The sequence below is a fragment of the Notothenia rossii genome (genome assembly GCF_949606895.1).
Source record: "Notothenia rossii genome assembly, chromosome: 7".
Taxonomy (NCBI): domain Eukaryota; kingdom Metazoa; phylum Chordata; class Actinopteri; order Perciformes; family Nototheniidae; genus Notothenia; species Notothenia rossii.
Genome location: NC_136905.1, coordinates 67455358 through 67481474, shown reverse-complemented (window position 1 = coordinate 67481474; position 26117 = coordinate 67455358). Strand labels below are relative to the sequence as shown.

The 26117-nt window shown below is 40.2% G+C and overlaps 2 protein-coding genes across 5 annotated transcripts in view; one reads left to right on the top strand and one right to left on the bottom strand.

Moving 5' to 3' along the window:
• Positions 1-26117, bottom strand: part of bmf1 (BCL2 modifying factor 1) — an 84915-nt gene that overhangs the window by 28130 nt on the left and 30668 nt on the right. The gene's annotated exons all lie outside the window — the stretch shown is intronic.
• Positions 1134-7018, top strand: LOC307013730 (adhesion G-protein coupled receptor G5-like). 2 transcript variants are annotated; one of them, XM_079641280.1, is made up of 18 exons: positions 1134-1180; positions 1315-1400; positions 1519-1584; positions 1674-1730; positions 1829-1993; positions 2290-2313; positions 2405-2479; positions 2595-2757; positions 2874-3030; positions 3131-3262; positions 3822-3932; positions 4027-4066; positions 4165-4262; positions 4336-4457; positions 4539-4804; positions 5333-5423; positions 5517-5800; positions 5896-7018. In XM_079641280.1, the coding sequence occupies exons 2-18, from the start codon at positions 1316-1318 to the stop codon at positions 6021-6023; spliced, it is 2064 nt and encodes a 687-aa protein (XP_079497406.1). In that variant the 5' UTR covers positions 1134-1180; position 1315; the 3' UTR covers positions 6024-7018. The 2 variants fall into 2 exon arrangements, with proteins under 2 accessions (XP_079497406.1, XP_079497405.1); XM_079641279.1 differs by lacking the exon at positions 1134-1180 and adding an exon at positions 1187-1223.

Genomic DNA, 26117 nt, shown 5'->3' with positions numbered 1-26117 from the left:
TTCCTACTTTTTAATGCTGTTTTAATTCTATTTTGAGATGTTTCATTTCAAGTATTGTTTATTTCTACTCTTTAATTTCTACTTATGTGAAATTCCTTGATTTGTTTTTTATTGTGCTGCGAAACAAACATTTCCCAATTTGGGATCAATAAAGTACCTCTTACTGTATCTTGTCTTATCTTATATTGCTTACTTATTCTTTAATTTCACTTGTACCAATCGAATCACTCGCATTGGAACTATTTGACTTCCTCTTTCTTTTTGTGTAAAGTATATCTAATGTTGCTCTGTTGGCAGGGCCCTTCATTTATGATGTTTATTGCCAACAACTACACTGCAGTTTTTGTCTTGTATTATTGGTTGAACCAGATAAGGCGTCTTTACATGAGTTTCAAACAAGATCATTTACTTCTAGACAGAACCAGTGTTGCTGTTTCCAGTCTTTATGTTTAGTTAAACAGCCTTTAAAGCAGCTGGTGGAATGTAATAAAGTACATTTACTCAAGTACTGTACATTTAAGGTAACTGTACTCCACCTGAGTATTTAAGGTATATTATAGATTAATTCACAATTTGGCAGCTTTAGTTACTGGTCAATTTATAGATTCACATTATGAAATAAAATAAATGATAAATCAATTAACATTTTCATTTTAGTTGAAGATATCAAGAATCCATACCAAGTCATTGAAATAAAACAAATATATATATGAATGCACCAACACTCCTAATCTAGTCGATTCATATATTTGATTCTGAAATAGACCTTTGTTACTTTAAGTATATTTGAATTGACTTTAATTAAGTAAGAATGAATGCAAGGCTTTTACTATAACAGAGCATCTTTTAAATGGTATCTGAGTACTTCTTCCACCACTGCCCTTATAACATTGTATTTATTTAGTTTTATTTAGTAGTTGTAGTCCTGAACTCAAATAGATGAGTCTCCTTCATCAGCTCCTCCACATGTAATGGCGAAGTAATAGATTGTTACACGGGAAAAACATTAGGCGAATGTGCTGCTGGTGGTTTCATCAACCAACAGTGACTTTGTTTAATTTCAGCCCACAGCTAAATGTTGCAGGCTGCCAGCTGTTTAGTGAAAATAACAGACATTTTCAACCCGCCCTGTATTTGCAAGGTAAATCAAGAGGAAGAACAACAGTGCTATAACGTTCAGGTACATGTAATGTAGTGGCAATGCAGTAAACAGCCTCACTCAGGTAACGGAAGTTACTCTGATGTGCACTTAGGATATCTTAAGGTAATGTTCAGATAACATAATCCATAATAATATACTTTATTACTCCTCAGGATGTTACCACTGGATGTTAAGCTCCGCTGGATGTTTGTAGCAGTCATGCTCTATGGGTTATACATCAAGAACAGCGTCAGCCCGGGTGAGTACGCTTAATGAAAGTTAACTGAATTGTTTTGTATATATTTCTGGACACTTTTGATCATCTGTTGTATGGATTAATGTTTATCATATTGTATTTTTCTTTACAAACAATAAAGAATCTTGCAGTCTCCAAAATACCCTGTTTGTTAGTTTCAAAACGGGATACGAACAATTCCCACTTGGTAAGCATGGCATTGTTGAAATATAAATGTTTGCAACTAAAGGGGTTAAAGAAACTTAAAGTAAAATGTGGTTTCACATCATGTTTCAGGGGTTGTTGAGGTCAATGGAACTAAATTATGTTTCCGAATGCACGAAGTGGATACAGGTACAGTTCCCTTACTTTCAGCCTGACTTGAGTCCACTGTACAAAACCACTGTTTCTCTTGGTCATTCGGTCAACATGTGTGTGTATTATCTTTTTAGAGTGTTGTGTTCCAGAAGACTTCAATTGCAACTTTACCATAACTGGCACAGGAGAAAACTACAGCCTGGTTCTGAATAAAGACATTCTTTCCAACCAAAATATTGTTGTGATAACTGTACCAGATTATAACTATACATGTGATATGGAGATCAACACATATTTAGGTATTTCTGAAAACCTCCTTCCAATGTGATTTATTTAGCCTCTCTACCTTACTCTTCATTGTATAATCAAGAAATACTTGTGTAATATAAAAAGTAGCATCTGGCATTATTTTAAGTAAATGCTGCACATACAGAAAGTGCTTTTGTTAAACATTACATAGTCTATGTCATAGAGTATGTGCACACAAATACAGTAAGAGGTCGCCCCCTGTTGGTCAACACGTTCTTTAATAAAAGTCACACAATGGATGTTTCTTCTCTTAACAAGCTTTCTTCTGTTGCATTTTTCCTTTTAGACATTCACAGGTGCTTGAAAACAGGTAAAAGCACATATTACCACAGCTATTACTTTCAATTCAGCACTCTTTACAAGGCACGTTTATACAAATGTAATGTTTTAATATGTTTAAGGGTTCCAAAATATAAATTTGAGCAAACAAAACTTCTCTGGAAATGTGCTACCATGTGATGAAAACGATTGCAAAGGTATTGATATTTTTGTTCTTTATTATTTAAAATCTAAAGTACTAAACTGAGAGATGGTAGTGAAAATCGGATGTTCCTGTTTTGAGAATGAACTTGTGTGTGTTTTGAAATGCAGATGCAGCAGAAACAGACGAGTACAAGATCACAGTGTCTGATAAAAATATAACCTATTTATGTAAGTTATGTAAGCCAAGTGACAAGCAAGACGATTTTATTATCAAGCCAGACACTTATATTACTGAGCCTGCCCCTCCAAACAACAGCCCGGAAACTGCAGCGTAAGTATTGAAAGTATTGATGGCAACAACTTCTACATTTTGGTGTGCTAGAAGTTGTGATGATGATCAGAGTTTGCTAGCAAGAAGAAATAACATGTGTGTTTTTTTCATTCCAGAAAAGTCATGAATAATCTCTCCTCCCTGGTGGATACTATGGGCAACTCCAGCATAGCATCCATCCGAGTGGGCAACATTAAAGGAGTGATCGCCAGGCTACCCAAAGAAAACCACACCGAACTCAACTTTGGCGTTTCAGCAAATGGAGATATGAACGTATGCTGTTTGTCACGATAAGAGAGTCAAACACAACATTGTAAACAATCTTGTTTTATGATAACCAAGAAGTGGTAAAACATTTTTGTGTTTTCTGTAGATGCTTAAGAATAACAATAATTCGGGGAAAGGCTTCTCTCGGTCCATGCAAATCCCTGCAGAGGCGAGTGCCATGGCAGTGAAAGGAAATTCTCCTTTCGCCGCGGTTCTACTGTTTCCAGAAATGTTTGAGGTAAAAATCATCAAAAATGACTTTCATTCAGCAAACCTTTCTGAAAACTCTGATATACACATAATGATAACTTAATTACATTTAAACAGTGGTGGAGAGTATTGTACTTAAGAACACATTTGAGGTACTTTCATTTTATACTACTTTATACTTCTACTCTACTACATTTTGGAAGCTATTTTTTACTTTTACAAATAACTATATTATATTTACAAGTTACTTTATAAATTCAGATTTGTATTTCAAACATTATATTTAAGCAGCTAAAACCACGAGTTGGTTAACAGAAAATTGGTTTGCTTGCTCTTTGTTCTAAAATCAGTCATGGTACCAGCTTCTTGAATTTAAACATTTGATGCTTTGCTATTTTCTGAGTATTTATTGTCCTAATAATTTAAGTACATTTTCCTAATCGTATACTTTTGCTTAAGTACGACTCTTGATGCAGTATACTTTCACTTGAAATTGAATGTTTTTACAGTGTGGTTTCAGTACTTTTACTTACGTAAAGAATCAAAATACCTTTGCCTGTCATGACTATGATTGCTATTTCCAACAGGACAACCCCAACAGCATTTATCTCAACAATGAGGCGCTGGGAATTGAAATGGGAACAGAAATATCCAATCTCTCACACAGCATAGACATTCGGTACACTGGTGTGAACATGGTAAAAAAAAAAAGATGATTGAGCCACTAATAAATTAATCAGTATGTAATAAAAGAATGACTTTACTGAGGTTTATTTTTGTATTTGAATACAGACTGGAAGAATTGGAACGTGTAGGTCATGGGATGGAAAAGGTAAAGCAAAAATATTCTTTTGCTACTTAAAAATGTACCAAATGACACGTTTCTGTCACACGACTTTAGGTACAGTTGCTTCTTTTGCCTTTTTGTAGGAAAAGTGAACTGGATCTCAGATGGCTGTAAGACAAAGGAGAATAATGGCACCATCGTGTGCCAGTGCTCTCATCTAACCTTCTTCGCAATACTAATGGTAAATTAACGTATTACAAGTAAATCCATTTCCATTATTTCACAAAAACGTAACACGTCTTTCTCTGAATCAGTCACCTGCACCTACGAACATGAGCTCTACAGATTTTAAGACTCTGACCACCATCACTTCAATCGGCTGTGGCCTGTCCATAGTTTTCTTGACACTCGCTCTCTTCATGCATTGTCTAATCAGGTAAAGAACCGCTGGGGAATTTTACATTTTTCATCATTATATTAAAGGCTTTTCCTTACATAGAACTTCCTCCTTCCACAGGAAAGGGAAAGCAAGCCAAACAACACAGATTCTCATAAACCTCTTTGTCGCTTTGATCACCCTGAACTTGACCTTCCTGGTAAATGAGAGTATTGCAGCAATGGGAAACTTTGCCGCATGCGTAACAATCGCAGCAGTTATGCACTATTCTATGTTGGCCACCTTTACCTGGTTTTTCATGCAAGCTCTTCACCTATACTTCATTCTGTGGAAGCTTCCCACTGACATCAAACATTACATCAGGAAGATAAGCGCCGCGGGATGGGGTAAGAACACCGAACCAGTCATAACAATTATATGTGCTTAAAGGAATATCTCACCCACAATATAACTATTTAAATGCCAATTACTTACCCAATGTTGCCTGCTATTCTCTGACTCGCCTATACAATAAATACACAGAGAAAAGTCGAAAGAAATATGCAACACACTCGGAAAAGTAGCACTCTTGTGCAATTGGAGTTGTTGTACACTTCCTGTTTATGCGGAAGTGTTTAACCTAGTAAGGTTTTAGTGAAATTCCTATGTTTGTAAAGAAGTGAGCATAAAAACGGATAAATTAGAGATGGATTATATGCACTTCAGTTAAAGGTTTTAAACCAATGTTTTGATATAGTTTTGCTGTTGTTAAAGACGGGCCCGTTTACTTAAATCCATTAAGACTTTGTTCTGTTTTTGGATTCTTGGATCACTGTTGAAAAAAGAGGTTTTCTTCAAAAATTCAAAGTAATATCATCATGTTGTGGGTGGATTATTCCTTTAACATAATAACACTATGTACACTTTCTCTTCAGTCACCCCAGCTGTAGTGGTGTTAGCTCTTGTCGCCTCAAGTCAATACGATTTCATCGCCATTTACACCGATGATGGGAATGCAGCAAAAATGTAAGGAGCTCTTACTGACGGCCAAGGATCATTTCTTATTCAGAAAGAGAGATTTGGTTCACTCACTAGTGCATCATTTCTCCTGACTTACAGGTGCTGGATCCCAAATGCTCTGATCCACCAGGTGGTGAACATTGGGTACTACGCTGTAGTGTTCATCTTCACCTTTGTCATGTTCATCGCTACTCTGCGGCAGATTGTTCTTCTTAAACCGGCAGAGAAAAAACCCAAGGACAGCAGCTCCTTCAGGACCAACTTCTTCTCCATCCTAGGCCTATTCCTCCTGTTTGGCATCACCTGGGCTTTTGCTTTCTTCAGCTACGGACCTATGCTCAAGCCCTCCTACTATATCTTCACCATCCTCAACTCCTTTCAAGGTAGACTCCTAAATATCACAAAGCCATTTGAACTACAAACTTTCTGCAAGTACACATTTCCAATGATTTTAACCCCTCTCCGTTTGTTTTTGCAGGTTTCTTCCTTGCCATCTACTATTTCAGATCCAGTAAGATTGTTGGAGAAGACAGAAGCTCCATGTCTTCAACAAGCACCATGAGAAGCACAGCTACATCAAACACAGTTGTTAAGCCTCCTCATTGATAACACATATGCTTTTCAAGTGGGGACAGAAAGTGTTTTGGGCCTGAGCTTACTTTGACACAAGAGGGCAGCATTTTATTTTGTATAGTCAAGCAGAGCCTCTGTTGAATGGGGTTCTGGTCAATTAGCATTTCAATTTTTTGTATCCCTGATTTCCCAGCTAATCTGGATTACCTTCCTTTAAGAAAATGAGTCAAGCACTGTCACAGGACATGGAGTAATCTCCTGGAAATCATTTAGGCGGGTGACTCATAAGAAGCCCTGTCTTACTCACTGTGAAACATGCGGTAAAGCTTGTGATTCACTCAGAATATATTTCCTAAATCAAAGATGTATACACTGGAATGCAGAGTGCAAATGTTTAAAAAGAAAAGCATGACTGATGGAGTTTTCATATGGAGCAAAGATGGGCAAAACGCAGAGAAAATGAAGCGGAAGTGTGAGTGCCTCTCACACACTGTTGGGGGCCGAGCTAACGCTTTGCGTGCCTGCAGATAATTACCTTGTGCCTACAGAGAGCAGTATCCACTGTGCGGGGAGCCTTAACTGGCTAACAAGAAATGAGCTCATGGCTACCTACAGTGATAAGAGGCCTCAGGGCACGCTACTATGTTGAAACTATTCCTGCTATATGGCTGTAGTTAACTTGCGTTGTATCTAAGTGTATCTAGGCAAACTGCAATTATTAAATGAATAAGAGTGATCGGGAATTATGTACTTTTATATTAATCTATGTTTTGCTTAAAAAGGCTATACTTGATGTGATAAAGATCTTACATTTTAATTTCATAGTTTATAGTTCATTCAATTGTAAAATATTAATCATGTTATATAATGTTATTCAATATAGATATACAGATGTCTCTTTTCTTTGCTATTACTTTTTTGTATTTATTTAATGGAATGTGGCGTATGCAGCCCTTCAGAAAAATATTGAAATGCTTTTATGAATGAAACTGACATTGTATGGAGAAATAAAGTGAAATAAAGTGAAAGGTATCTTAATTGGACACCAGGGTAGTCTTTAATATGCATAACTGTAAGGTTGGTGAGTTACATTCAGAGAGCAAACTCTGTTTATTTGTCCATGACCGATTAATCTTCTAAATGACCGCAGCGTGCCAGCCAGAAACTGGGGTAATTACTGCCATACACGTCTGATCTGTGTTGCCCCCAAGAAGGCCTTTCATGCAGAACACAGCGGGCTTCTGTGATGTACCTGTGTTTGCTATAGCTGCCCCATAGAAGAGTCTTCCTCTGGTAACTGAGATCACTGATGGTGAAGCTCACTGCAGAAAACATGTCAATTTCAAGAGCTAGATATTTAGATTTATTTGAACCAATTATCGACAGCACAGCTTTTAATTCGTCAATTTACAAAATCCAAAATCTGTTTCCCACACTGAGATTTTGCTTTCCTAAAAACATGAATGAAGACATATATTAACAGAAGCCCCTTGTGTCAAGGCTTCTGGGAACATTTTGGCTTCATTATTTAGAAATGAGATGAGTGAAGAATGTTCAGTTTTCACGCTATCCTGTAAAACTGTCTTTTAACAGTAAACATGAGTGAAAATGTGGCGGCTAGAGTAATATTTTAACACATGTCGGTTTCCCTTTTAGTGGAGGGAAACTAAGAACGCACTTTTAATTGCTCGTTCTTAAACCACGTGTACAGAAGTGGTTTGGAGAAGCAGCAACACATTGTGATGCATCCTCATATTTTGTAAGACAGCTCAATGATCAAATACACCATGTGATACTCCAAAAAGAAAAGAGAGAGAAATCACAGGTGGATTTTGCGGTATGCTCTTTGGAAAGATGCATAAATTCAGCCCGACCGAGGAAATGATTCTTGGAAAAGTGAAACATTTCCACCACGTCTAGCTTAAGTTTCCATTGCTTGGAGATCGTTAGTCTTTAGTAGAACAGGAACAATAATAATGACACTGTTCCTAATCACGGCCAACGTGTGAATAGATTTGGTTTTATGATTGGCGTACTTCGGTTACTTCAACAGACATGGCTTCGCGTGTATTTTATTAAATGTCTGGAATGAATCCTGCCCTGTAAAAAAACAAATTGCCGATCTCCAATGACCTATAAAGCTTTGAGGTCTTGTTCCTGGAAGCTTGCGTGTCTGGAGGAAATATGATTAGTCAAATATAACTAACTAGATTTATCATTTATTGAACTTAATAAAAATGTACACTTATATAACTGGCTTTTATCAACTGGAAGTTACCATGAAGATAAAATCTGACCTTTCTTGCTTTCTTTCTCACGGTATTCGCACCCCTGTTTTGCTGTTTTCTTTGGGTCAAGGCAGCCCACTTCCTTGCACCCCCTCTCCGTTCTTCTCCTTTTTCATAAATCCCCAAAATGATTTATTTCCTTGTAACTTTGCTCGTGAAGTTGAGGTGGACCCGGGGCCTTTGTAGCGTCTGGTTTCCCTACTGGCTGCAGTAAAATCAGGCTGAGGTCCAGGAGCGGGGCAGCGCTTGCGTGACTGAGTGCCCCCCCCCCCCCCCACCCCCCCAACTCGCCTCCTTGCATGTCACTATGTGGCACCCAGACTCAAAGCACTCAGGCTGATAGATTTGAGGGCCCATAGTAAAGTGTGTAGATTTACGATGGGCGGTTGCAGCATGTCAGAGAAACTGTGTTACTTTTGCATGGAGCACGAAATGAGGCCTCTTCCTACAGGAAAACGACAAGAGAAAAAAAATCCAAGGTGCATTCAGGTTACCAACCGTGACTTGAAACTCTCAAAACAACACGCCGCCCTCACAACTCGGGAGGGACGTCCAGATGGCTGAATACACGCCACTTGACTGAGATGAACCGTCTCGTCTGGGTCCTGGAAGGCTCTGGCTCTGTCTTTCATTTTCATCAACATCTTTCATCAGGATGGGTGAGAGTTGAGGGGTCACGGAAGGGGAGAAGTGGAAGGGAGGGTGAGGTGACTGAGGGCTCCTTCAGATTGAAAACTTGACCTCTGGATTTCAAGCTTCTCCTCCCTACAGGTGTCTGTCTGTCCTTCTCACGTCATGTGAAGCCCCAGGAAGGTTGGATCCTCTTCATGTCAAGAAATGTGGCTCTCTTTGTCCCCCCTTGACCCTTGCGGCTACTCATCGCTCACCCAGCGGACTAATAAATGTGGAGGAAGCTAAATAACTCTCACTCATTCAGATCTGTCCATCAAATCATCACACTTCTCACTCTATCGTGCAGCATGGACAAGTATGGGCGTTTATTACAAATGTTTTGCACGCAACAATGCAAAGAATTTTGTGGTAATTTAGTTCGACAGTCAAAAAGGACAAATAATAATAGAAACAAGATGAGAATTTATGATATGTGTTACCATACACTGTTTGAATTAAACTTCTAACAAAACAACCTTCAGTGGCAGTGAGAAAAGTTGTACATCCTAGTTGCCTCAAAGCTTTTCAGAGCAGGCTGAATAAATAAAGGCAGTTGTCAACAACATCTAATATTGATAACACATGTGATAAATCTCTCAAATGGATTTCATTTATATGCAACATATACATATACATGCAGTAAATCGTCTTCTTAAAAGACACTGCTGCCAGAATTTCCCTGTGAAGTATTTCCTCATTCAAGCAGGATTTTAACAGACCTCATAACTACCAATTTGGTCTCACACTTTAGAGACATGAAAGCTTATGGTTAAGAAGCTAAAGCTGTCTGGATCCACTCATTCTGCGCCTAGTTTGCTTGCTATTGACTTGGCTGTTGTTTGGCCTTTACAATTCACACTTGGTGAAGTTGTGGTATTTGCTACACAGAAATGGTGCAGGCTTTCCCACAACGATAAAGAGCTTACCACAGGAACTGATTCACCTGCTGGTTTAGTGCTAGAGAATCACAAAGTCTTGTTTGAAGCACCGTAAACAGCGTAAACGTTTTCTTTAGTGGCTGCAGATGTGAACTAGTTAATATATCCAGTCAGATTTATTAACAAAGAGTATTACTAAAATAGGTATTTCATAATTGTTTGGTTATTTCAGCAAACCAACATTTCCAAGTATTTGGTGTGGAACAAAGAAATCTTAAATCGGATTGCCATTTGCTCAAAAGAGACCCTCATTGTTTTGGATTTTACGGTGTGCAAATGACTGTTTTGTTATTGTTTGGATCGAACCATACTCAAGTATCCTTATAATACGGTTCGTAGAAAATCTTACTCAAGGTTATTTCTAAACAACTTGGTTAGGTTTAGGCAACCAAACCACTTAGTAGGTTTAGTTGAAATAACTATGGAAGAACTACAGAAGTTATGTGAAGAATAAATCATTTATAGTTTAACAGCGATCTACCGGGTCAAAACCTTTTTTTAAAACCCACCAACCACCTGACCATTCTCTATGTCTACTCATTTGCTCTTATTACTTCATGGTTGGTAATTATATGGAAAACATGCAAATGTCCTAGGATATACACAAATTACAGTGCATTACTTCACGTAGTTATAAGAACAGTGTATGAGAAAAACCTGTTGAACCTCCTGAAGCAGCCTCACATAATGTGCAAAGCTATTGCCAAGTTAGGGAGCGCAGTAACAGATTTGGAAGCTAAGGAGTATGATATTTCTTTAAGAAAATGGTTGAGACCAAAGCAGAGCTAAAACGTATTTGAATATTGATTTGGACTCATCAGTGGCCAAATACTCATCATAAATGTTGTTCCGTTTCTGCAAGCTATTGTAAAAAAATCTATATATTGACATTTTTACGGAAAAACTATGCAAATGTTTTGTTAAGAGCCGGTTTCAGTTGGCATAAAGAGGCCAACAAATCTATTACATCTAATAAAATATAATTTCTATTTTTAAAGTTGTATTATAAGACTATTGGGGGAAATGATCTTGTTTCCTTTCTTTTCACAAACCCACAGTGTGTGTACGGGTGTGTTTCATGTATATGTGCGTGTCTACGGCATGTGTGCATTCTGAGACCGCAGGAATCTGATTTCATTTAAGCTATACCATTGCCCAAGCATGATGAACTCTGTCTGTTTCCTCTTTCCTACTCCTTAGGGAGCCTTTAATCCCCCTACAGTGCTTTCCTCTACACAGCCAAGTGTGAGAATATATTCCTCTCTACAAATAAATGAACAAAGATCACATGATGAGACATATACGGGAATCCACTCTCGTGCCAGTCCTAATCAGATCTTGTTTGTATCTGTGTGTTTGCATTTGGGTTAGTGGCAGTTTAATGTGAAGGACCACCAGAAAAGTTTGTTTCCTGGAGCATCAGAGGAAGATTGTTTTTTCCTCTTCTCCGTGGCTGTTTTTTCTTGTTTTTCATTTATGGCCGTCTAAGAAATGTGTGTATTGTCCCAATATGTGGTCTAGCTCTTTCACAAAATTGTATTGGACAAACCGCACACTTGAGATTTGATGAGTGTTCATTTCGGGGCATATAAATCTTCTGAACATCCTTCTTTGAATGGGATTGTATTCCTGCCATGCAGGAGTTGGTCAGAAATAACATGTTTAAAAAATCATCATGTGAGAATTTTGCAACCCTGTGCCGGGAATATAAGTTCTATGGACTCAAGAGGCCAAAGAGTGGTTTGACTCGGTGGGCTCCTTCCTCCTCGTTACAGACTAGTGTCTGTGTTTACAGCTAAAGCATGACTTCCAGCTCCCAGAGCCAGACAGCTACAAGTGATTCCATCCAAGCAGAGGTATCCACTGAAGTGGTGGCAGGGGTTAATCTGGAACATACTTGTGACTATGTCGGGCGGTGTTATCCTGCTGTCCCGACATCCTGCCTGATTTATGGGCTTCTTCTTGCTGCTGTTCACCGTGTCATCTCTGACTTAGAGTATTAGTGGGAAGTGACGTCGGCTGAAGTTTCATGCTTTCCTGTCTATTATCTGATTTTCATAAAGTTATTTGGTTTCAAGCTTCAACCTGCATCCAACTACATTAGATGCCTTTGTTAAACTATACAACTATCTTGTCTAGACGCTGGTAGGTTGAGCTATGATTTTTTTTCTTCTGTATTTATTTAATTATTGCCACTTCTATGCGCTAACTTATAAGTTAAACTCTCTGAAGTTGTTTGATTTCTACTTTGGGCCAATAAGAGGCAATCTTAGAGTATCCTTCCATAATCAATTATTTGCATACCAAGATTTACGTCCAATGGCAACACTCAATATAGGAGTGGTCGGTTCTATAATGCATGTTGAGCAAAGTAGAAACTAAGATAATAATAATAAATAATAATAATACATTTAATTTTGATAGTGCTTTTCCTGGTGCTCAAAGACGCTTTACGTAAAATCAGAAACAGAATAAAGAAGATAATATGGAAATTTAAGTGATTCGTAGCTCTGCAATAAATGTTTTTTTTAAATGTCTTAATTAAGTGTTGCAGTGATCTTGCTTAGTCTTACCTTATTACCTTACGCATCATAGCTGTAATGTGCAGATTGCCAAATATGTTCAGATGTTGCTGTTAAATGAAATCGTAGGTTTTGCATTGTCCAACAAAGACATGTTTTTCTTCCTTATTTTCTAGCTTCACTTAATTTAAAATGTCTACAACATATGTAAATAACAGTTGTTAAAGTATTTACAAAAATGTACAATTGTTTTATTAAAAAGATGCACAAAACACCGTTGTAGGCTGGTTGGAAGTATGAAGAGTGATAACTTTAATTCTTCTTCATTCCTTAATATTTCTAAATTTGTATGGCTTTACAGGACAAATTACATGAGGAAATATTTAATTAAAGAAGATATTATACTCGTCCCGATGTCAGCACTAAATCTGACCCATTTTTAAAAGTTTAAGTGGCTTCATAGTTAAAGTTTCACATTTACACACGTTTTAGTTGCCACTGGGTCATCACAGTGTGATGTGTGAGTGCATTGTATCTGCACAGGTGCATCAGCGAGTGCAAGAGAAGCCTTTCAACACAATATCCTCACATGACCCTATTTGCAAATTCGTGTCAGTCCTGTCCCATTGTCTCTATCTATATTTGTATACCAACACAGAAGACAATGGAGAGAATTTGGCAGGAGAGAGAATGTGCAGAGACATGAATGTTAGCGTGAGCATTTGTTGGATTACTTCAATGGGAACAAGTGAGAACAACACACGCTGCCACGATACCCCTGCTCCCTATTCTCCGGCACTCTCTGTGTGCACGGCAAACGGGGCGCTGAACTCTGAGTGACCTGCCTGTGCATGTCATTCCTCAAAAGCAGTTACATTGGGGCATATTTCCCTTTAACCAGGCAGGGATTTCACACACATTTAAATATGCCAGCCACACATGCAAAGCACTGAGCTCTTGTGCTGCTCATCCTAACACGCCACACACACCAACACCTCCGCTCGAAGATAACCCCTCCCTGAGCGTGGTCAAAATGTGCCTTTCATACGGGCGGCTGGCCAAAGTAAATAAACCAGCGACATGCCAGCTAACGAAGGCATGAAGGGTCAAAGGGGGGCTCGCCGGGAGGTGCCAGGAGTGACAGAGGGAGGGACATGGTCACGCAAAGAAAACAAGCTCAGCAAGAGCCAGCCAGCCTTCTCACGCAGGGGCCCAGACATGTGTCTTGTCATGCAACAGCCGCCCCATCAACCCAAATTAGGACTGACAGAGCGGTTATAAAGCGAGGAAGCAAAAGGAGAGTAGAAAATGAGGTGAAGAGCCAACCTCACCTTTTAGACAGAGAGTGTAAAAGTGAGAGCGAAGTTATATTGTTTACCTTATTCAAGAGTCTTACAAAACCACTCTGGTGACCTCAGTGCACCTCAAAGCGGTTGCATGGTAAAGTCCAAGCCGTCACATCTGTCTGTCTCACACACACCATGTCCTCAGTTAACCTTCATGAAAAGCAGACTTAAGGACTCAAAGGATCTGTCACATCCTTTTTAAAAAGAAAAAGACAAATGGAAAACTTTTAAAACAGTTCTGAATTATGCTGCAAGTTGTTCTGCCGTTATATCCAATTTCAAAAGGTACAAAAGTAACTTGGCCTTTTTCAACCTGCTTCATATTTTTTTCACACCCAACAATCATCAGGGCACACTTAGAAAATCCAAGAAGCCAAAGCGGACCAATCCCAGGCTTTCCTGTCACTACCTATCCTCTGTCCCCACAACAAGTAGCTATTTATTTATTTAAGAGACTCAAGGCTTTATTGTCATGTGCACATTAGCTACAGTGTACATATGGCAATGAAAAACTTCACAGGCTCCTCCAACAGTGCAACATGAACACATAGGACATAGAAGAATAAGACAAATAAACTGATAAAATAGTGCAAGGTGAATGTATCAGTGATGGCTGCAAAAGTAAAGCACCCCCCCTAAAGGGATAGTTCTGTCAACCAGCTCTGTGTCTTCGCAGTGTGGGCAGCATTGGCAGACAAACTGCACCCCCCACAAGCCCCTCCACACCACCCATGTGATTTAAAACGGTGAGTCCTATCAAAAGTAGATGCAAACTCACACAGAGAGATCATGCAAACTCCACATGAATTGATTCAAAGGAAAGACCTCATGGGGTTATTTGGAAATCCCTTAGCAATTTTAGGAATAATAGATGCAATGCCATTCACAAGAGATCATGTAAGTGAAAAGGTAACTCTATAGTGTATATTTTCCCTGATCTTAGCTAGATATACCCACTACCCCCAGGAGTCTTTAGTTCGGAAACAAATACAAACATCAGAGAAGCAGGAGATCACTGACGAGGCCAGCTTGCTTCCACTGAGAGGCTCTGATGGTTTGAGGAGGAATATGTCAGCTAGCATAGGTGGTCTATGCCAGATGTGAGGTATAGGGTGCCTCTTGGCCTCTGAATGAGCATATGGTATACATTGTGCGTGAGGGACTCCTCCGAGACTGTTCTTTCTTAAGCTATTTGGGTTGTGAGGCAACCCCCGCTGTCGGATTTGGAAATGTATCACCTTCAGTTGAGGGTGCTACAAGGAGGAGAAGGGGCAGCAAAGCATGGCGGGGGACCGGGGTAAGAAGGTCAAACTTTAAGGTTGTTTGTGTCTGGGTCTGCCTCCATGGGAAGCCTGGGTATTGGGGGACTCGTGCCTCAAAGGAAGCCATTGAGAATGTTATCTGTAGTCCTACACGTAATTAAATCTATGTTTCTTTACTGCATGAGAATAACATGACCCCTGTATTTCGCCATCTAGGTATTTCTTACAAAATACACGCATCAGTCTTCACATCTGTCTTAAATGCAGATCTTCTCTGAAGCTCCATTAATAATGTCAATGAGTTACCAAAATGCATTTCATCGAAACACAGGGCCAACATCGGTCAGTCTGTGAAATAGTTTCAAAGTAATGAAGAGCGCAACTTGATTTAAGTCTTCAGGACGTGTTTAAAAAAAAGATTTTAAAAAAAAAACCTTGCCCTGCTGGTTAAACTATATTGTGTTCTGTTCTGCAAATATACAGCAATCTGAAATATACCTTCTTAAAGCTTTTGTACAGATACTTCCATTTCTTCTACTCAAGAAAGAGATAAAACCAGATCAAAATATTACGCATATATTCATCTGAAAGCTACATTCATGATGTTTAGTCTGGCACTTCTTGCTGGTGCTAAATCTGCACTACCATATCACACTACATAATCAACACAAGATACTCTTTGCCCATATCAGTTTAGAAATTCTCTCCTCGAACAATGGCTATTAGTCTGCTAACAGCTCTGTGTTTACATTCCCCCGTAAATGAGTGTAGCACCAAAAGAGCTGGCCATATATAGACACAAATCCAGCAGGGTGTAGCATTTGGACATGTCCAGTACCTAACCAAAGAACATGGTTTACATTAAATCGCTGTAAATGTGGTTTTTTTCTCCAGCATGAAGTTCCTGAGACCCTCAGGCTGACAATACATGAAAGGGAAGGTACCATGATGTAAGAGTTTTAAACATGCTGGCAGACCTTGTTGTTACATAAACAGCATGTGTCTATGGGGATGACTGCTTGAAAGCATCCTTATGTCTGCTTGCACAGCACAGATACATATGCATGAGCATGCATTCCTGTACTGCTTGTTGCAGCCAAAGAGCTGAACAGGTCAATGGCTCCGAGATATTCCCACATGGGCCGGGCCACAGGGTGCACCGCGGTCTGAGGTGAGAGGGACTCCAGTGCAGCTGGGAATTAAGAACATGTCAAAGTGGTATGAATCCTGGAAACTGGGTGGTGATTTCTATGAAATAATGCTATGGGACACATGTTACACAATGTGCATTTAGCAAGTAAAAAGAGTTCTTGGCGGTGTCCTCCAAGACTTAATAGTTAGATGTCAGTCCTCATTTATTTTAAAGAGCCAGACTTAATGACATAAAATAGATTTGAGTAGAGTCATCTAATTCATCCAGTTTGTAGCTATGATGTCATCTTAAAAAAAAGTGTTTTAATTCAAACGTGAGAGTAGTATAGCTGTATTGCTCAATGTACGAACTAGTAAGCAACCACAACACCACCAAACAAAGTATAGATGGATACAATAGTTACTTGTTAATCAGAAGATAAGATTTGCTATACTTAACAAACATTGATGCAAAACAACAAGACATCAAGAGTTCTAAAGGGTTGGAAAGTCTTTGTTACAGCCTAAAATGTTGGATAGGTATCAGCAAGTACTTGAGTTTATGCACCGTTCCGATTTCACATTGCCATTTTCTTTATCAGTTTATATTTACTGATACGTACATCCTGACCAATCGGTTCTACACATGCACAACTTTCAAATCATAGTTAGCTTCAGAAAAAACTACTACCCAAGTCTTTCAGAGGAAGTGGCTACCGCATGATTGATTTTGCCCCAGGTCGTCGCACGCATCTCTGCTTGTCTAGCTGACATCTCTCAGTGGATGTCTGCTCAACACCTCAAGCTCAACCTTGACAAGACTGAACTGCTTTTCCTTCCGGGAAAAGATTGTCCCACTCTTGACCTAACGATCAACATCGGCACCTCGATTGTTTCCCCGAATCAGACTGCAAGGAATCTGGGTGTGATCCTAGATAACAAACTGTCCTTCACTGCAAACATTGCTGCTACAACCCGCTGCTGCAGATACACGCTTTACAACATCAGGAGGATACGTCCCCAGCTGACCCAGAAAGCGACGCAGGTTCTGGTCCAGGCTCTCGTCATCTCACGCCTAGACTACTGCAACTCCCTCCTGGCTGGTCTACCTGCATGTGCCATCCGACCTCTGCAGCTCATCCAGAATGCAGCGGCTCGTCTGGTCTTCAACCTTCCAAAATTCTCCCACACCACGCCGCTCCTCCGCTCCCTTCACTGGCTTCCGGTAACTGCTAGAATCCACTTCAAGACACTGGTACTTGCGTACCATGCTGTGAATGGATCTGGCCCTTCCTACATCCAGGACATGGTTAAACCATACACCCCAGCACGTGCACTCCGCTCTGCATCGGCCAAACAGCTCGCTGCACCCGCACTGCGAGGGGGACCCAAGTTCCCATCAGCAAAAACACGTGGGTTTGCTATCCTGGCTCCAAAATGGTGGAATGAGCTCCCCATTGAAATCAGGACAGCAGATAGCTTACACATCTTCCGGCGCAGACTGAAAACTCATCTCTTTCGACTCCACTTCGAGCGATAGAACTATTAAAAAAGCACTTATACTAATAAAGGACTGGCTTATCTAAAGCCAGTTGAGTAGCACTTGAAATGTTTTGGCTCTATGAAACCTGATGTACTTATATGATTCGGTTTTCTTCAAGTTTGTACTTTGTTGGTCGGATGCACTTATTGTAAGTCGCTTTGGATAAAAGCGTCAGCTAAATGCAATGTAATGTAATGTAATGCTCTTTTGTCATTTCTGTTGAGGGTTGCATTATTTCATCTTCAATTGTGTTCATTTAAGTACTTTTCCCGTTATAACTGACTTCCAAACTAGTCAATAAAAAAACGTTTATTTGGCATTCACTCTCTCTATGCATCTGTTCGTATTTTTGAAGGACTTAACCTGAGCCATGCTATACAACAACGATAGCAACCATATCATATCCATACAAGATTTGTAGTAAACAGCTCCAGGATCAGTTAACGATATTGACGCAAGTTTTGTTTAGGTATTGGATTAGATATTTGGAGAGAAAAAATTGTTGGGGAATCTCTCGATCCTTCTATCAAATAAATAATTGTAGAGCCACACATATCTGTTCTCTAGCCGCCTGCAGCACACACATTTTCTGACCCTGCGTCACCCAAAGCTAAATACAATATTTGTATAGCGCATCAGAAGCTGTTGGAAGTTGTGTCATCTCAAAAGATCACACTGTTATTTCACATTTGCTTGCTATAAGTGCTTTAATCTCTCTGCTTTCATAGACGGAAGTATACACACTTCAGTGACTTCTCTCTGCTCCTCAAGCAGCAGCAGGGAGAGGATCGAATGTCTGCAGCTCATACAAGAATCAGTCTCCTCAGTAAGCGTGAACTGGACTCAACTAATAAAGTTAAAGTGAGTTGACAACCATTAAACGTTTTTTGAGACAGTTTCCTTCACTAACTCTATAGCCATCGCAAATGAGGGAGCATAGATCATTAGAAGCAGGTGTGTCACACAGCACACTTTAAGACAACTGAAATGGCTATCAAGCAAAAGCAGCTTCAACAGTATCAGGAAGATGCCCATAACTATGCATTTAGAGTATTTCTTCAAACTAAAGTCACAAAGCAGAAAAGTCACAAGAGTTGCCAAAACTAGAAAGCAGCTGGCAGTAGTCATGATTTAAATCAATTTAAGTGAATGCCCTGGTCTTACTAAAGACTCTGTTCCAGTGTAATTGCTTCATAATTTACTATCCCAGATACGCAGGGCTGTGGTGTGAAAATTGGGCGTGTGGTAGAGTGTATGAGGCCCCACACACGCACACACACACACTTATATCACCCTCTCTTTAGATCATTTTGTTCTTAGTTCAGAACAATGTAACTTTCATAGATTTTAAGCACCCATACATAAACTTTACAGTTTCTTTACCGTAAGATTTCACAGGTAGAATGAAGCACAAAGCAGATTTGACAGCCCTTATATTGCATGTATATGTGTCCACCAGTGAGACTTAAAGGTCCCCTATTATACTGTTTTTCATCAATATAATATAGTTCTCAGATATATACAAAACGTGTCTCTGAAGTGTTTGGCCTCAAAATACCAAACAGATAATTGTAGCATCCCATAATCCCCTCTGTTTCAGCCCTGTTTCCAAAGTGCTGATTCTCTTTCTGTTACTTTAGATGAAAATAAGGAGCCCCTCCCCACGCCCCTCTGAGAGATGTTTGGTTAAAAAGAACACAATGGTGCTCTAGGTCTAGGAGGAGATTCAGGTGATAAGGTGGGGGGGGGGGGGGGGGGGGGGGGGGGGGGGTTACCTTGGTTGGTGATTGGCTAATGGTTACAGAAGCCAAAACAATGTTATCATAAAGTGGCCAAAATCTGATGAGCTCATTTTCAGACAGGTTTTTATATAAATGGATCAGGACAAAAAGAGAGCAAATCTTTTTTCCTGAAACTTTCAGAATCTCTTTACACAAAGGGGATACATGTTGATATAAAAATGACATGAAAAAGGGGATTTTGCATAATAGGTGACCTTTAAGAAGGGCTCTGGACAGTGGACTCTGCCCTCTGAGGTCTCTCAGGTCCCTCTGCTGAGGCCATACCATCGCCTCATCTACAGAGTGGGAGTAGTGGAGGGGGGTCACCCGACCGCTCGATGACCCCGCTTCATTTTCAGGATACTTAAATGCACCGACCTGCTCAAGCGGAACATATGGAGGTGCAAAAGAGAGGGAATCACGGAACATTATCCGCCCAATTACACAATGAGAAGAGCAACCCGCTGGTAATAATAATAATAATAATAATAACTTTTATTTATATAGCGCTTTTCAATAACCCAAAGTCGCTTACAAAAAAATTTAAAGTACAGAAAGGGGGTGAACAGGCAGAAGACAACATATTGGACAAGAAAATTGAACATGAACATTACATGAACAGGCAAAGGACAAGACAGGGGGGGAGCAAGCATAGGACAACGAGCAAAAGACAACATAATGGAAGAGAGGAAAGAAAAAGTTGATGAATGTATGAATAAGAGATGCAGCGTGGGGTGAATAAGAGATACAGCGTGGGGTGTGAGTGAAGTCAGTGGGTTGGGGGGTAGGGTAAGTTGAAGGCTTGGGAGAAGAGGTATGTTTTCAGCTGGGTTTTCAGTAGTATCCATACTGCACGTAATGTTTAGTGTGCCTGAGCAAACTCTCTACATATGATGTGATCTCTGGGCTTTAAAGAGACAAAAAGCTTTCACGGTTAACCATTCCCAAGTTCAATGGAGAATGAAAAGCACATTCAAAGTTCTGTATTGTATTGCAACATTAAACACACCAACTTTGCATGACATCATCTCTTCTTCCCTAGTGCTCATTCTCACTCAACAGGGCTCAGGAGTACAGCGCTTTGAGAAGTCGTGACACAAACTCTACCCTGAATAACCCGAACAGAGAATATTGAGAAAGACTTACATGCGCAAAAATGGGAATAATTATTAATTTCTGTGCACTTCTTTATGACTTAAACTCTTATCATTAGAGTATTTGCATTTATCCATATGTTATTTCAACATGTGCTTAGATAAAAACGGAATAAATGGTAGTAAAATAACATAATTGAAAAGATGCGACACAGTTTAGAGAAGCCTTGATGATTACTAGTGACAGCCAAAAGAAGTCAGTGTAGGGCAAGGCAGTAGCCGTGTCTCTGGAAAATCACTTTGAGTACTTTGTCCCTGAGAGACTGTTAAACCCAGTAGCTTCCAAATATGTACGTTTGGCCTTGCAACCCACCAAAGTGTGATCCCATAGAGTGCTGTTCACTAACTTACTGCACAGTAAGTCTGGGGTTACAACTGTTCTGTTGCTTTTCTTTTTAAATTGTCTTCCCGAGTTGAAGAACTATGTAAATCTACTGTCTTGTAAAATGTATTTCCTCTACTACAGGAATGGTTGAATTCTAAATGCTGTATTTCATGAATGATGGGTGACATATGTATTCATCTGACCTTTAAAAAAGGGCCACTTCACAAAAAGTGAATTCCCTACTATTTAGATAAATAAATATAAAATGATACTATGATATTGAAGAATACTTAATGATGTCTCTTTAAACACCTAGGAAACACTACAAATATCTATCATATCTTGGTGGCATGGTCATATCACACGCCTTTTAAAAATAAACTAAACATGTTTTCCAAAACCAGAATATAGAGACATTTGGATAAAAACAACCTGAAATGAAAAATGTCCTGAGACATAGTCCCCATCCCATTACAAAGTCACATGGATGTCTGAGCTAAAACCAAAACGGAAGAAAAACAAACGATCAAATTAATATTTGAGTGGCATGTCAGAAGAAAAGTTTCATAATAATATGAGGATTAAGTTTTACTCAAACGCAGAGTCAACACTTTTTGTTACAGTAGATATTGCACTGATTTAAAGCTATTCTGGATTTTAATTGAACCATAATGACAAAAAAACCTTGTTTAAGAGTTTATGAAGGCTACAGTATCCTCACTTTACTCTTATTGCCACTGTGCTGGTTTCTTTAAAGGTATACAACAAATAAAATAGTTGTTGGGACAGAAGGGGGGAAACAAACTGTGTACCGATTCTTCTGCCTGTCTATAGGCTCACAGAGTAGGGGTCATCTGGAAGCCATTTTTACTTGTGCTTTCTCCCTCGTCTCATTTTAATCTCTCAGTGCAGCCCCACACCTCCTCCTATCCCCCCGCCCCCCCGCTCACTGGGGAAGCCGGAGTTCAGTGACCGAGCTCCGTGCACGCCAGCCCGGCATGGCACGCAAGCTCATCCCCGCTCTGCTCCCCTAGCACGCAAAAACTCTAAGGGGTTAGAAACAAATATCCCTATACTGTACATAATACATGGCTCCTGTCCTGGGTGCCACATTAAGTGAAGATCTATCACGCAGCCTGCACACAGTGAAGAGGAACACTGTCCGGTCTAGGGGGAGTGTGGGAAAAGAGGAAAAAAAGGGCTATTATACTAATAAGTTACTACTTAAATAATAAGTTTGTTCTCTGCTGCGTAAGGACCTTTTTTCTGGACGTTCTTATGACGTTACTGCTTTTATCACTTTATTGCTAGTTTAATATCCCTATAGATTTGCGTTTTTATATTTGTTATACATTTACAAAAAATGTTAAACTGATCCGGGTAAGTGGGTGTAAGGACAACTTTAATTCCTGCGGAGCTTGAAAAAAACGACTTTGTGCAACTTTAAAGGAACACGTCTTATTAAAAGTACTCAATGTCTGGAACACTTGATGATAGAAGTATGAAAAATGTGTAGTGTGGGTGGTCGCTGGATCGCATCAAACCCCTAACCTTGAATGTGTTGATGCTTTATTGAACTAGGACCACATTAAAGGGCAGCATGTGAAGGAAAATATTGCAAAATCATACTCTTGGGATGGGTCATGTCTTCATGGTTTAACCGAAGACCTTAAATCATTCCAGGAAAACATTCCCCAAAAGTATTATGGCCCAGCAGGTCTAACACAACGAAGCTATCAGAGATGACAAGATGCCCTGGAATTTATATATCAAGTTATCGTGAAGAAAAGGAGATTTTGACCAGTTCACAAAGAAAGAACTAAATTCTCAATAATTGTTTGGGGTTTGTTGTGTAGCGTGTGGTGAAAAGTATATGTAACACAATATGAGCTATAGTGTACAAATGTGTTTATTTTTTGTAACAATATCAAACATGGATTTGAACCACGTTTCAATTCATTTCTATAAATGTATGGTATTAAAACTGAGTGAAAACATTTGAACTTTTAACCATTTTGTTGCTGGATAACATTTTCTGTGTTCAACTTTTGGATTATCATTAAACGTTTGTAAAACCAGAATATTCCCTAGCTTCTGTGCTAAAGCTGCATTAATGATTGTTTTTTCACCACCTTGGCGGTGCACGACAAGTTTTAAAGACTGATATTCATACCTCTAGACTGAAGGCTTTTTAAACTTGGTTCATATCAGGCTAATTTGTTATTTGAAATCCGGAGTACACAATTCCCCTAAAAATATGTCTTTTATTGGATTTATTGCTATTTCCAAGAAAAATGTTGGCCGAGTATGGGTAAAGGGATTTCTGAATTATATACATCTCTGTCCTTAGCCGCGTTCACACCGGAGTACTTTTCCCACTTTAGTTCCGATATAGTTCCGAAATGTTGCGTTCACACCAAAAAGAGCCGGAACTAAAATTAGTTAATGAGAACCTTTTTGCCCCCTTTTCCGTCCCTGTTAGAGAGCAGGGACTCTCATGCGGCTCTCTTGTGAGAAAAAAAGCTATATTTCTGATTGGCTGGGCGGATTGCAAACCACGCCCCGTAAAACAAACAAAAAGTGTTATGAAGCCACCATTTTATTATCCTCGCATTAGCATTATTAGCATTAGCATTAGCCCAGCGCAGAAACGCAAAGAGACTAACTTACGGCAACACAAAATAAAACATAGGAGCGGTGGAGATGAGGAGGTGTCGGCGTTCTGGCGATTTACTCGGAAGGCTTCAGTAGAAGCTGCTGGCCAGTCCCTAACTCCGGGGACTTCCGGCCAGGGATTTTGGGCGGCAGTATACGCCGTGAAGTTGCTTGTGGCCTGCCAGTAAACCCAAAGCAGAAGAAGAAGTGACGTCAGCGGCTTCATTTGCCTAATCCACCCCCAGGGACTTATTCCGGTGTGAACGCGATCTGTACTTAGTTCATCATAACTAAAGAGTTCTGATGAACTAAGTTCTCATGAACCTTTGTGGGAAAAGTACTGCGGTGTGAATGGGCCTTTTGACACGCTCAGTGCCTATCAATCACTCTTCTAAAACATGTGTTCCCTTCATAAACTACATATCTAAAATATTTTAAGTCCTTGTAATCAAAGCTTTTTATTATTTTTCACGAGGGGGTGTATGTGTTTTGTATGTTAATTATTGGGTTGCTGTACTGGAGATTTTGCTGAGGTGTTCAGGCATACACTGGTAAGTTTGTTGATGTGTGTTTGTGTTAAAATAAATGATACTGTTGCAGCTTTCTAAGGCCTAAGAGCTGGACTTAACAGTGCAGGGATAAACATTTATATTTAGTGTGTGTATATGTCCAAACACTTCAACCACCAGTCCATTTGGTATCACCACGCTGGATTGAATTGTGCATTCGCATGTCTTTTCTCAGGCACTTTACACACAACAACAATCATGTCAGTCGGTGACAACTTTTCTAAGTATCCCTCGGTCCTCCTATTGTGGTCAGGCAAGCAAAAACATTTCTCATTTCAAACATCGCCATCTCTAACTAGCAATGTCCGGTGGTTCCTCTTGGCTGCCTGGGATGGCTCTGGCCCAAGGGATGTTGTTATTGGTCTGTTTACTGGTTTGTCAGGGTTGTTTTTGGCCGCAAAGTTTTCTGTCTTGGCTCACCTTTGTTCACTAAAGAAGAAAATAAGATCTTCACTCAAATTCTTGCATTCTCTCTACTTTTCCCTTTCCCAAGTCCCACCAGCTCCTCAGCTCCCCAACTGCCTGTTGGACCCCTGGCTTTCCTCTCCCTGCCCGCCCCCCCCCGCCCCCCCCCCCCCCCCCGCTCACACCCCAAATCTCCCCCTTTCCTTCTTCCTTCCTCCCTGTTGGTGCTGTGCGTGACAGTAGCTCACTGAGAAGTGGAAATGAGACTAGTAAACAATGATTAGCTCCAGAGCCGGGGCAGCCTGGTCTACCATTGGCCATGTCTGCACGCAGCGGGCGCCCACCCGCCAGCACATGACATGCAGCGGCCTATAGACCCCATCCCCGCCTCCGCCACAAACCCCCTTCAACAGGCCCCCCTCCCTCCCACCCCCCTCAGCCAGAGTCAACGCAGGGTCAGGGCCAACCTTTCACAGCCAGGTTACAAGGGGTAATCAGAGGCAAACACAGCAGCCACACGCAAAACGCACACACGCGACACACCCCCCTCCCGCCCCTCCAACTGGGGCCTCCACCCCTCCCACACACATACACACAAACTTCAGCCCCCCCCCCCCTTTTCTCCTACAGCCATAAACCTGGCTCTAATTAGCGTGATGGGGATGCGAGTGGCCACATGTGTATGAGAAGCAGACCCAGGCGAGGAGGCGGAGGTAGTGGTGGTGTCAGTGGGGGGGGGGGGGGGGGGGTGGGGGGGAGGGGGATTCCCCCTATAGGAAGACAGGAGAGAAGAAACAGTCATCCCCAGTGCAGGCGGTGTATTCGAAGACATTGCTATGTCTCTGGTTAACCGAGAAATCATTCTGGAGGCTTTGGTGCGCAGCCACACCGCATTTCTCAAGACAAACAGCTCTCAGGCAGAGCCATGATCCAGCAAAACTGCCGACATCTGTACAAGGCTGTTTAAGGACCATTATTGTGAAATAATGACAAAAAATGTAGTTGTACAATTTGGTTACTGTTATTGTTGCCTTTTTGTTTATTTTTGGGGAAGCTGAGCACGCTGTGCCTGCACGATGTGTTGTTTTTGTCAGTTTATTAAAACAGTTATACATTAGAGTTTGTGAGAGTTTGGTTGGATTGTGAAAGTGTTACTTAATATAGAATGGGAATGTTTTCTTTGCAGATCTTAACTATTTCTCTAAGGATGGCAAAACACTGATGGCAAAACACTGTCATGTAAGAAGTTAAACTTTATGGTGAATTATAAATTTAGACCATGCATTGTTATTTGCCAAATTAGATTTGCATTTGGCAAATAAAAATAAATTCTCCTGATAACTTTTCTTTATCATTTGTTTTTATAATGGCTCTAAAATGTACCCATCACTCAGTGTCCACTCTTGTTGTAAAATGCATTTCTAAAAAGTCAATTATATATAATTTCTCCCCTCCCCATTTCTCTCCTCCTATCCTGCTTGTAATGACTAATGACTATTGCTTGTGTGGTAGGGAAGTTTCTGTCCCTCTTACTTG